General features: G+C 34.1%; 1 protein-coding gene across 4 annotated transcripts in view; it reads right to left on the bottom strand.

The window, feature by feature from the left end:
* The window catches only part of ERBB4 (erb-b2 receptor tyrosine kinase 4), a 1,095,199-nt gene that overhangs the window by 506,940 nt on the left and 574,878 nt on the right, over window positions 1-13,381 (bottom strand). For all 4 annotated transcript variants that reach the window (XM_072742096.1, XM_072742098.1, XM_026002035.2 and 1 more), the window contains exon 3: window positions 4,862-5,048. In XM_072742096.1, the coding sequence (XP_072598197.1) occupies window positions 4,862-5,048 (187 nt within the window). The remainder of the gene's footprint in view (window positions 1-4,861; window positions 5,049-13,381) is intronic.

Below are 13,381 nucleotides of genomic sequence, written 5' to 3'. Positions count from 1 at the left end.
CATGGAGTCAATTGCAGATGGCCTGTTCATCTCAATGTTAGGTGATTTACTTGACTGTCACTGAATAATGCTGAAGCATTTGAGAAATTAAATGTTGTTACATTAGATGTTCTATCTCCTGAACTAAGCATTACATTTTATTGTTAGTCTACTAGAAATCATTAAACATAATATATCCTTCCATTATTATTGAGGGCTCCCAAAAATACCTTCAGTGCTTTGCTTTTATTTAAAATGTGTGCTGTACACATACCAAATAATAATCTAATTAAGATGATCCAGTACACAATTAACCAAAAAGTTAGAATAGCCATAAAACATTAAATAAACATACAAATATGTGAATAATTTGGTCTGAAAATATGGAGAATATTTGTCTAACATTTGGAAAACAAATTATATATTGGTATCACCTCAAATTTCACCTATTCAAAAGAGATAGTCTAACAATTCATATAATGAGATATCCAATATTTAAGGTGAAATTTGATGAGAAAAATGTACACATTTATGTAGTAAATTGGTACCCAGGTTATCATCATTATGAATAGAATATTAATAGTATAGAATAGATATGAACCTAGGTATTTCTCCAAGATCTCTTCATAGCTGCAATATCATGTATAGATGAAATTGTATATTATCCAGATAAGGTCATTTTATAAATTCTAGAAAGGAGAAAATAATAGCATGTTTTGTTTTATTTCATTTTTGTCCCATATAATGAAATAACTTTTAGATTCTGGCCAGACAGGTAACTAAGTAAGTACAAGCTTGTAGACTTAAGGTTGTAAATATATTAGACATTTTTTGAATTTAGAATAGGGACATTTGGTTAAGAAGGATCTGATAAAAACAAACAAACAGCAGAACACCAGAGTGATTAATAAAGCCACAGCCATATGTAAGTGACCTTTACAAAGGAAGGCATTAATTGTCTCCAGCTCTGTAGTCCTCTGATTCAGTACTGTCATTACCAATGGCCTCAAGATGATTACATGCCTGAAGGACATATCGATGGAAATATGGTCTCTCCCCTGACCAGAAAAAAAAAAATGAATTGCCAAGACAAGTTTCTCACTCCCTTTTAGATTGTGCAGCATATCCCTAGCCTAGGGACCTGTCTCTTCTCCACTCTGTCCCACATCATTGACAACAGACCAGGGAAATGTGAGCAGCAGCAGCAGAACAGGTTTTTCTCTTTGTTTATGTTTCTTGTCTTTGGGCACAACCAAAATGTAAGTATCTAAGTAAGATCTATAGTAATAATTATAGTCCAAGGAATAGCTTTCGGTGGGCATGAAGCTAATTAATAAGAATTTGTTAAGGTGGAAGTTAATTTACATATATGTTAAGTGACATCCAACCATTAACCCTTATATATGACAGTCCTCAAGTTAATCAAACATCCCTTTTACAAAACACAGAATTTGCAGGAGACAAATGTAATAAATAATATATATATTTATATATATATATATGAAAGCCTTGAAATCAAAATCTCAAAATTATTTGTTACAACACTGCATACTTGCTATGCCTACAAGTAGTACTTATTATTTATCTTGTTGAAAATATTTAAAAATAAAAGTTTGGGATCCCTGGGTGGCGCAGCGGTTTGGCGCCTGCCTTTGGCCCAGGGCGTGATCCTGGAGACCCGGGATCGAATCCCACATCAGGCTCCCGGTGCATGGAGCCTGCTTCTCCCTCTGCCTGTGTCTCTGCCTCTCTCTCTCTCTGTGACTATCATAAATAAATAAGAAAAAAAAAAGATTAAAAAAAAAATAAAAATAAAAGTTTGCTTAAGAGGAAAATTTACTATGATTATTATTGTTCCCGTTATGGCTTACCATTGTGCAAAGCTGGTACCAGAACAAAGGGCAATACAAAAGAAAGTTTACTCCTAGCATCTTGCTCATTTCCAAGCTCTTTTATACCCATATTTCTATTCAGGCTCCTACTGTGCTCTTTCCATTCTCACCCCAACCTTAGGAGTATTTCTCATCACTAAATTACAAATTTATCTGTTCTTTATCGCATTCCTTCCCTTCTCTCTAGGAGATGATAAATGAATGAAAATCATTTAGATTAGGTAGGCCAATAGGTTAACTAGATATCATGCTACCATTTCTTGGTAACATATCTTTAATTAAAAACAGAACACTGTTTCTCAAAATTCTGTCATCAGAATCAGTGGACGGTTCCTTAAAACACATGTTGATGGGCCCCACCACAAGAGTCTTGATCTTTTGGGTCTCAGGTAAGGCTCTAAAATTTGCATTTCTAACAATACGCAGGTGTTGCTGATGCATTTGGTTACTTAAGAAACCAGTTAAAATTTTAATTCACTGGGACATTTAAGTAGTGAGGTATTTACTCAGCAGGTTTTCTATTTCCTTTTATATTTTATAAGATAGGACTAAAATTAGGGTCAACCCTGTAGCCCTATACTTAAAACCCTAAAATTGTTTTAAATTTTTATCAGCTTGCTTTGTATAGCATATAAACAAATAAGATAAAACAATTGTCTTTCCAAAATACAAAAATGTCTTATCTGAAGTGACTCGCAATGTTTCCTGGTTACTTTACTAGGCTACCTAGCTAGAACACTTAGTTCTTTAAGATACAACTATAGAGCAAATTTCTTTCCTAGTTACTCTTTCTATGAACAAGTGAGGTGTCTCCTACCCTTCCTTATATATTCTTACACAAAAACAGAATCATGCTTATTGTGTGACTTCTGATTTTCAAATTTGGAGTTACACTATCGATTTAATTACCAGTAAGATCAATGATGCTAGACTGATGTTCACATGTAATTCTCAGCCACCTAATAAATATATTAAGATATCTGGACAATTTCCAAGTTGTCTAAATTTTCTGCCACTTATTTTATTGCACTTTTCTTTATAAAAGAAAAATTAATAACTCTTGAACAAAAATTTCTTTTTTGTTCTGAACAATCAATTCATTCTCTTAGCTACTTAATTACTTGCTTCTACCACTGCACACATGCACAGACACACACACATATTATAAGACTTTCTGGCAGAATAGGGAATAATGTTCTTGAAATAATAGTGTTGCATTTTGGTATGACACAAGCTGTCACAATCATAAGCAGTCGTGGTATGAGCTCACTCAATAAATAAGGTATGCTTAAATGTAGCATAATTTTGATTCAATAACTTTAAAAATATTAATTATTGTTAAACATAAAATATTAAATAATGTAAATGTAAAAATAAATAAGAGAGGTCTTTAAAGACTAATTTTCTGTATGAAAAGATTGTTCAGATAGCACATATTATGGAATAACAACATAACTCAAGTATTATGAAAAGTTCAAAAGAAATGTATTCATTTTTTTCTTTAATATAAATAGAGGAAAACCATTTAAAAGCCATAATTCTTCCTATGCATGTTTTAACTGGATTATTATTATTTTTAGACCCTTAACTTGAATCATTCACTTCTTCTCTATTTCATTTCTAAAATTCTTCCTATCATTATGTCCATGCAAGTAGCAATTTAGTCAAAAACTCTACTCTTCAATAAGGAAATTATCTTTGAAAGGAAAGAACAAAAAAGTAAAATGTTAATGAAGGAATCTATAAATTCTGAACAATTTGCATTCACCATTATATCATCAATTCTATAGCAATCATGTTGAAAATAAATAACATAATCAGTATTCCTTCCTTCATCCAAAATATCCAATTTTAGCTTCCATGTCTGGCTAACTATGAAGCTATTTCTAACTTCAAATGAAGCTATTTCTAACTTAAAATATTTTATATCCATTACAAATGAAAGAAACAAACAATTTTAGTGACCTGACAATATCAATCTTAATTTTACTTGGTATTTTGAGGTAATACCTCTAAAAATTTTTATTTTCTTATGTCAAGAAACATTACCACTGAGTGGACTCAAACACACATAAAATCACTATGTATTTTGATGCAAAATATAGATCATATTAATTTAGGCTAAATTAATAGTTTAAACTCCTTTATCCCACTGTGAGATGAAAATTAATTACTAATTAGCACTACTTGATTACAGGCACACACAGAAAAACTCATGATGAGAAATCTTGTACCAAACCTCCTATGATAGCCTATATCAGCTGTGAACTATATGGATATCTGCAGGATTGCCTGGACCAGCTTACAAAACAAATTCCTACAAAGTGCTGTGGGTTGTTTTGTTTTGTTTTGTTTTTGTTTTTGTTTTGCAGCAAGACAATAAGTTTAGGTTGCTGGCAATTACCTCTTTCTAATCTTGGTGGGGAATCACTGATGATATTGAAACATTCTGAGAAAGAATTTCTGATGTCATTTAGTGAGTTACTGAATAAGACAAATCAAAACTAAATTAGTAAATCAAGGTACATTTTCCAAAAATAAGGGACTGTGCAAAAAACTAGATTAGTGGAACTAGATATAAAGGCTTATGTATTTACAGAGCTCTAACGAGAGTGAAGGTTGTGGTGTTATTTACTGCAGAGATTTGATGATATGGTCCACTGTTCATCTGAGACCACCAAACACAGCATCCTTAAACCTGCTTCCTATCTCAGTTTCAGTCACTGAGCATTTCCTTAGAGTGTACTTCTGTTCGGCAGAGATACAGTATTACGGTATCTTTCAGACTGCACTTACAATATCTGCAAATAAAAGCAAGGGCACCACAAGGCATTATATTTCCCATAAAATGAATAAAGACTAACTATTTAAATGCTTTATCGCGTTCCTCAGTATAACACCTACTGCAGTGGCCATACAGTGGCCATATGTGTATGTGTACTGCACTCTACTGATGAGAACATATCTGCAATTTTGTATGTTTTTCCTACCTGTCAAATTCTTCAATCCAAGTTCTTGAAGTCCAAAGTTCCCATCTTTTCTGTAGTTTAAAAATACTGCCAAGGCATATCGATCCTCATAAAGTTTTGTCCCACGGATAATGCGTAAATTCTCCAGAGGCAGGTAACGAAACTGATTAAGAGCCACTAACACGTAGCCTGTGACTTCCCGAATAGACTGAAAAGACACAAACAATTACTTTTGTTAAAAAATTAGAGATCATCAGTATACTAATTTCTGCATTATATTATAAATAATTACCTTGATAATACAAGAACACAAAAGGTTAGGATTTCATTTGAAGTATGAGTTGTATTCTTTAAAAAAAAGGCATGAATGTGCTTATAGTAAAATAATAGATTTTGTTTTATCAAACATTCTTTATAGCTGGAATTTGAATATAATGAAAGGAATAAATACCTCATTCTAAAATGAGGTAAGAGCACCTAGCTATCAACCAAACTTTTTATAAAAAGCAGCAAATTCATAAGCTTATCACAAATAAAATAAAGCTGCATTAGTAGGTAGAATATGGGACACATTTTAATCTGCTTTATTGGTGTTAAATGCTATCATATCAAAGACTGTTAACTTACCTGTCTCTGGAAAACACATATAAAAATAATATGTATTAAAGATTGATAATGATCTCTAATTACAACCACAATTTTTATTTTTACTATCTATTGTTTAACATAGTATAAATTAATTACTTGAAGTTTTGTTGTATATTTTAAAGCAAAAAAAGTCATAGGCATCTGGGTAGCTCAGTTGGTTAAGCATCTGCTTCTGGCTCAGGTTATGAACTCAGGGTTCTGGGATCCTGCTTCGTATTGGCATCCCTGTTTAGCAGGGAGCCTGCTTCTCCACCTGCCCCTCCCCTCTGCTGTGCTTTCTCTCTCTCTCTCTCTCAAATAGATAAGCAAAATCTTTTAAAAAATAAAGCAAAAAAGTCACAAGAAAAGCCCGTAGGTTTCATCTAAAATTATAGTTTTTCAGTAAAATAAGTAAGATCGTGATAGCTACGAACATACGTATTAAGGTTTTTAAAAATTAACTATAAAAATATATATAATACAGAAGTGGTAAAATGTTTGATGTGATTTTAATGTCAATTTCATGCCAATTTAGACCTCTTAATTTCGAAGTCCCAATGCTTAGTCCTTGGCTCTGGCTTTTCCATCCAGTCTCATTCTCTTGGTTACCTTATTTAGTTTCAAGGTTGATCTCCAAACTTTTATCTCCAACCTGTCCTCTAAACTCCACATTCCTATCTAACTGCCTGCCCCACATATTCACCTGAATACCTAAGAGACTGTTCAGATACACCGGTCCAAATCTGAACACTCATCTTCCTTGCCCCAATCTTCCAGCACCCTTTCTCTGATCCCAGGTGAAGTCAATCCATCCTTCCTATTACTTAGGCCAAAGTCTTGGGGTTATTCTTCACTCCCTTCTCACACACCAAATTCAATACATCCTATTTGTTTTATCTTTAAAATGATCAAGAATTCAACCACTTATGTCAATCATTGCTGTCATTTGAGCCATCATCACCATCAGCATTTCGCTTATCACGATGACCACAATAGGTCTTTCTGTTTCTACTTCTTTTGATCCCTGACCATGTATTCTCAGTTAAGGCTGGACCTGATTTTTTTTTTTTTTTTTAAGTAGGCTCCACACCTGGCATGGAGCCCAATGTGCAGTACTTGAACCGATGACCCTGAGATTGAGATCTGAGATAAGAGTTGGATGTTTAACTGACTGAACCACTCAGGTGCCCCTGGACCTGATCATTTTTAAAAGTCAAATCATGACATTCAGAAGATCAGTTTTTAAATCAAATCATGACACAGCAGTTCTCAAAAATTTGAAACATCTCCCAAGTGACTCAAAGTAATACTTCTTTCACTGATGAGTCAAAATCTATCTGTTGCCCAATGCAGCAACACCTAGCCATATGTGGCCGTTGAACAATTGAAATGTAGCTGGTATGAACTGAAATAAAATACACTCTGGATTTCAAAGATTATATGCTGAAATGATACAATTTCAGAAAAATTGAGTCATAAAATATAATATTAAAGTTAATTAAAAAAAAAAACAAAAAAAGAAAGTTAATTTTAACCATTCTTTGTTTTTATTATGGCTACATGGAAATTTAAAATTATATTTTTATGACTATCATTACATTTCTGTTGTACAGTCCAATACTCTATGACCTGGTCATCAGTTCTTTTTGTAACTTCTTTTTTTAACTCACCCTTTCACACTCTATTCCGGCTTTACTGGTTTCCTTGTTCTTCTAATATGCTAAGTGTTGTCCTACCTCAAGGTGCTCACTTTTACTCCGAAAGACCTGAGTTTTTTTCCCTCTTGTTATCTTTTTGGTTAATTTCCTCACTGACTTCAAGTTTTGTTTTGTTTTATTCCTTCTCAAATCTTACCTTCTCAATTGAAGCCAAGCTGACTGATGATCCTCCCACCTTCTCCTGCTCTAATTTTTATTGTGTCTGTAATACTTATCACCTTCTAATTTACCATATAGTATATACATTTATTACATTTAGTATTTATAACCTGTCTCTCCTTTTCTCAGAATATAAGTTCTGCAAGGGCAAGCATTTCAACTTGTTCACTCGTCTCCTGTGATCACAACAGTATAGGCACATAGTGAGAAACCAAGAAATATTTGCTGAGCACTCTCGCTTTTCTCTGGCCATATCTTCACCAATAGGCAAAGGCTACAGAGCCAAGAGAAGTGCCCATCTGGAACCTGCATTTTTTTCCTGTAAAGAATACTCATGCTCCAGACCACTGTGATACTTGAATTTCATTCCCAAATTGCCCTAATCTCCCATCAAGAGCCCGTGTTGTCATCTTTCCAGTTCTGTCCCCCTATCAGCAGACTGTGGATGCTGGATGTACAGGCTAAGTGTCCATTCATTCTGCTCAAAGCTTCCTAAGATACTGGACAGATCTAATTAAAGGAGGGGCTAAAGACTGGAGTCTATCTCTCTCCATGCCACCATACTCCTGAAGAGTCCAAAAATCCTAACATTTGACCTGGCCATCCAATTATAAAGATACTTTTGTCAAAGTGGGAGGATAGATATTTTAATAAGTATTATTTGATTTATAATAAATAATAATGACATGGAATATGTAGGCCTTCATTTATACTCTCATTCCAAGTCCTACAATTCTTAGAAAATGAACTTGCTGACACTAATTACTTAGAAAAGTAGAATCCTAATGGAGCAAAGGTAGAGATGAAGGGTCAAGGAACCTATGCAACTATTCATGTCTGGCACTGGATTGGGAACTGTAAGCCACTATAGGCATTCCTGGAACACTGATCATTTTGGATTAAAGAGATGAATGATTGGGGGAATATGAATAGAAAAAAAAAGAGGTGAAAGGTCAACAGTAGCGTGCATTGTTTGCATGCCACATTTGGTTGAAATTGCACTTGCCTGGAATAGTCTATCCCTAGAGCTCTACAAACCAATAACTGTTCCAATGGTTGAACTCTAATCCCTTTGTGTTCTTAGAAGAGAGATCAAAAACACTTTCCAATGTCATTTGGTCTAAAAAGTAAAATTCTTTTATTCATTATAAAGATCATTTATCCTTTAGGTTGCATATAACAATTATGAAGTGCTCTAAGTTACAATGATAACAAAAAGATAACCATTGGGGATAGAGAATGTATTATCAATCTTTTGTCTAGAGCATGTCATAGTAGCCATCATTCTTCCTAATACACTTACCATTAGCTCCAACTTCACTTGGGAATTGACTCTAATTAGACTGTTAGAATGATGATAAGAAATGAAGGCTCAACAGGGCTCAAAATACTTCACACTTACTAGCTTTTATACATACTGGCTTTGTAGACTTGTTAAAATTATTTACCTTCACTGAGCCTCAGTTTCTTTATCTTGAAATAAAAGATAGCAATAGCTCTATTAAAAAGATTTTATAAGGATTAGAAGATATAAGAAAAGTGTCTGGGGGCACCTGGGTGGCTCAGTTGGTTAAGCTTCTGACTCTTGATTTCGGCTCAGGTCATGATCTCAGTGTCCTGATATCGAGCCCTGCATCAGGTTCCAAGCTCAGCGTGAAGCTGTGTGTCTCTCTCCCTCTGTTCTTTCTCCTTCTCTGTTTGTCTCTCCCTCTCTCTCAAATAAATAATCTTAAAAAAATACTATTTAAAGAAAAGGGTCTGGCAAATAGTAAGTGTTCAATAGATGCTATCTATTACAAATATTATTTCTGATAATAGCCAAAACTACCTGCAGCCAATCTAATTTGAAAATAAAAATAATTATAAAATTATTACAGAAGAACCACTGCCTTTAGTCTCTTTGTTATGTAACCTTTCTATCTTTTTTATACCTTGCCTCTTCAGTTTGGAATTTATTCCTAAATTACAGAACTGGTTCCTGATACTGTTTCTCTGTATGTTATATAGCCTTTAGTACAGACTCTGGCACTGAACAGACATTCAATAATGGCTGTTGAATGAAGTTAGAATTGAAAAGTAGAAAACAATGCTTAAGGTCTTTTTAGATTTTGTTTTCCATTGAAAACGATTTTATGAACTTTCTGCTAATAAAAAGCATTGTTTGAACAACATAATCATGACTTGTGCCCAAGGACCACAGTGGTAAGTAGAAATCATCAGAATGCCCCAACGAAAAGAAAATCCTGACTCTGGTTCTGGCTCAATACGTTTAGTTCCAGGAAACTGCCTATTTTGTCAACCGAAGAGTGAATACCCACCTAAAGACATATCTCTCTCCTCGTGCTGTAAGTTTCTGCTGTCTAAAACTGATTGATTTCCATTGTCAATGTGTGCGTCTATAGCTGCTTTGTTCAAGAAGTGAATATAATTGAAGATCATTAAAGCCTTAAATGCTTCAAAACTCTTCTAACCCAAGGGACAATTTGTTCTGCCTTTGGCATTTGATGATGGAAACCAAAAGAATGGAAAAAAAAAATTTGACCAACTTCCCATATTAGCAATATATCTATATTAGCAATAAGTCCAGAAAAAATACATGATTTGTTTTAAAGAAATTTACAACTCTTCTCCCATGAAATATTTTAAGAAAAAATGTGAAATCTGAAATTATAAAGTTCCCAGGATTTTCAACGGATGTCATTCAATCAAGGATTAGAAGAGATTGAACTGCTTAACTGGGCTTTCCATTTACCTCCAAATCATTCAAGAAAAACCAGTCTTTATTATCTTTAAATTTCTATTTCATTTCACATTTCTTACAATTGTTAATTTTTTTTTCAGATAGGTCCACATTCCTATTGTTTTATTTTAGTTGGTTCTCTCTAATTTGAGCCTTAGTGAGTATGGTGAATAGCTCCTTAAATGTCCCTTCATCTACCTTAAGATTTAAGTGACTGCAATACCTCACAATTCCTCAATATTTAATCAGTGTTTAGGAACCATGTTATGCACATTAAAAGTAATTACACATTCTTGGCTATGTGTACAAAACTCTGTTTCCTAGATTTTTTTCCTGCTCAAATTATGTGTCAAATCCATGCTGGTTGGTTATTTTTCTTTCATTATTCCTTTGAAAATAAACCTATTTACTCTTGTTAAGACCTTCGGCAACAAGCAAAAACAGTTCTGAATTCTTAGCTTCTTCTCCAGTGTCTTATGTACTCATACCCATTTAGATAGCGTCCTCATACAATACTAACATATTCCATCAGTCAAGACATCCACAAATAAAATAGTGATTACTTATGATCAGTAGACTTGAAATTAAACCTGTAGTATTACAGAGGAGAGGAGGGAACAGAGAACTATTGGAAGGGTGAGGAAAGCCCCTCTGCTGGTAATGACTTTAGAATTTATGTGTTCTCTGACAGTGATAAATGTAGTAGCAAATTGTAACCTCTCTATCACTAAGGCTTTCCATTAAGTTTCCCTAGGCAATTAATTTCTGTCCCTGCTCCTTACAGCAAGACTGGTAATTTCTAAGGTAGAGAACATTCTTAACTATGACATAATATTAAGAAACTTACTGAAAAATAATTAATACACATATAGCAAACATTACATATTCCTGCTGCATGTAGAGATAGAGATTGACTGACTATATATCTCATTCACATATGACATCTCCAAACGCATGGCGTATTTGGAGTCTTGCTTTCAGTTACATCAGTTTCCTTAAAACTCCAGTGATTATGCTACCCTGGCAAGCAGGAACTCAAAGTCTGATCCAATTAGATTTGAGAAAATAGAATAATGTGAAATTACTGTGGTAGAGTTGAATTCATGCTCATTTTACACAGCATGAAATAACACTCAGAGGCCAGAGAATCTGATCCAATTCTTCCCAGCAAAACTGCTAACTCTCAGCCACTACTACCCAGTCTTTGGGTGCTAGTGCTATTACAATCCTTAACTTTCTAAGAATCTACAGACCATTCATCTATCATCACTGGCTACTTAGCCAGTTCTTAACCCCAGTAGTGAATACTTGAGATCTACTGAAAAGATGACAACTTAACTCAGTTCTCCCAAAGTTATCATCACTTTCTTTGTCTTTTTATACAATCAGCTGACCAGAGAATTCTTTTTTTTAATATATTTTATTTATTTATTCATGAAACACGGAGAGGGTGAGAGAAATAGGCAGAGGTAGAACCAGGCTCCCTGTGGGGAGCCAGATGTGGGACTCGATTCTAGGACTCTGGGATCACGCCCTGAGCCAAAGGCAGATGCTCAACCACTGAACCACCTAGGCATCCCTAATCAGAGAGTTCTTAATAGGTCCCCTTTGGACCTTAGTTTCCAATGGGTCCTGCATCTCTTGACCTTAGTTCAGCTATATCCCTATATCATACTTGTTATAGTAGAATTAGTTTCCACGAGTTAAATAGGGAGCTTTAGTGGATTCAATTACATAATCATATACAAACCTCAATTTTAAGTGCCTATATATTTTAAAACTCTGGGGGATCCCTGGGTGGCGCAGCAGTTTGGTGCCTGCCTTTGGCCCAGGGTGCAATCCTGGAGACCTGGGATCGAATCCCACGTCGGGCTCCCGGTGCATGGAGCCTGCTTCTCCCTCTGCCTATGTCTCTGCCTCTCTCTCTCTCTCTGTGTGACTATCATAAATAAATAAAAATATTTTTTTAAAAAAATAAAAAATCTGTACTGTTAAAAATTTCATTATCTTTAAAATATATGTGTGTGTGTATATATATATATTGTATATATGTATACATATTGTATGCTTTTTTCTTTTCCATCTGTTTATATAGATAGGTCCACATTTTTAAACCTGAATTCTAAATTGATATTTTGACATTCTTTTATAACTATTTAAAATATAGTATTGAATTCATTTTTTCCTCATCATATATACACATTAAGCTTCAGTGATTTAGGGAATTGAATTTTAACTGAAATTAGATACACTGCATAAATGCAAAATAGTAAGAGTATCTGGAGACCTTAGAATTAAACTTTGATTAATTATAGATACAACTTAAATCAAAAAGAAATTATTAGTTGTCAGCATTTTCATACAACGGAGTCCACACATGAATTAAAGCGTTGTAATTTTTATATGCATTGTACATGTGATGAGCATTTTCCTCCATAGAAAATAAAATTGCTTAGTGTAATGCAATCCATTGATTAAATTTGGGTGCAGCTGTCTTACAGATATTAGTTTGACTTTTGTCTCCATTACTTATTGACCTGCCCAAGTTATTCAACCTTAATTTCTCTTTTGAAAATCAGGGCAAATCCTTCCCAGTGCTTAAAAGTTGAAGATCTTCAAAAAATGATCAATTTAATCATATTTTATTAGTAGTATAATTATGCAAATATTTATTATAGTTTAAGAATGGTAAATGATTTGCAAACAAATATGCATTTGATATTAAAATTAATTAAATCACTGGTGCTACAGAGTGCATCAATGAATGGACACAAGTCAGATTGCCTGTTACAGACTCAACTATGAATTCTCACAACTCATAGTTGGAATCCTACCTCCCAATATCTTAGAATGTGACCATCTTTGAAGTAAGGTCTTTAAAAAAGGTAATTAAATTGGGGCACTTGAGTGGCCCTCAACCACCCAGGCAGTTGAGCATCTGCCTTTATCTCAGGGTGTGATCTTGCAGTCCCAGGCCCCACATCAGGCTCCCTGCATGGAACCTGCTTCTCCCTCTTCCTCTGCCTCTCTCAGTGTGTCTCTCATGAATAAATAAATAAAATCTTAAATAAATAAATAAATAAATAATCTTATTTTAAAAGTAATTAAATTAAAATGAGGTCACTAAGATGACCTTAATCCAATATGACTGGTGTCTTTAAAAAGAAGAGGAACTTGGAACATAGACATACCTACAGAGAAGATAATGACTCAGTCCGTAGTATTTTGTTATGGCAAACCTAGTAAACAAATACTACACTACCTGGGTTCATATTCTAGCATTTAGCAGTGTTATGT

This window comes from Vulpes vulpes, chromosome 16, assembly GCF_048418805.1.
Source record: "Vulpes vulpes isolate BD-2025 chromosome 16, VulVul3, whole genome shotgun sequence".
In the NCBI taxonomy this organism is placed as follows: Eukaryota; Metazoa; Chordata; class Mammalia; order Carnivora; family Canidae; genus Vulpes; species Vulpes vulpes.
The sequence above is the reverse complement of the archived record's forward strand: the minus strand, read 5'-3'. Positions and strand labels throughout refer to the sequence as shown.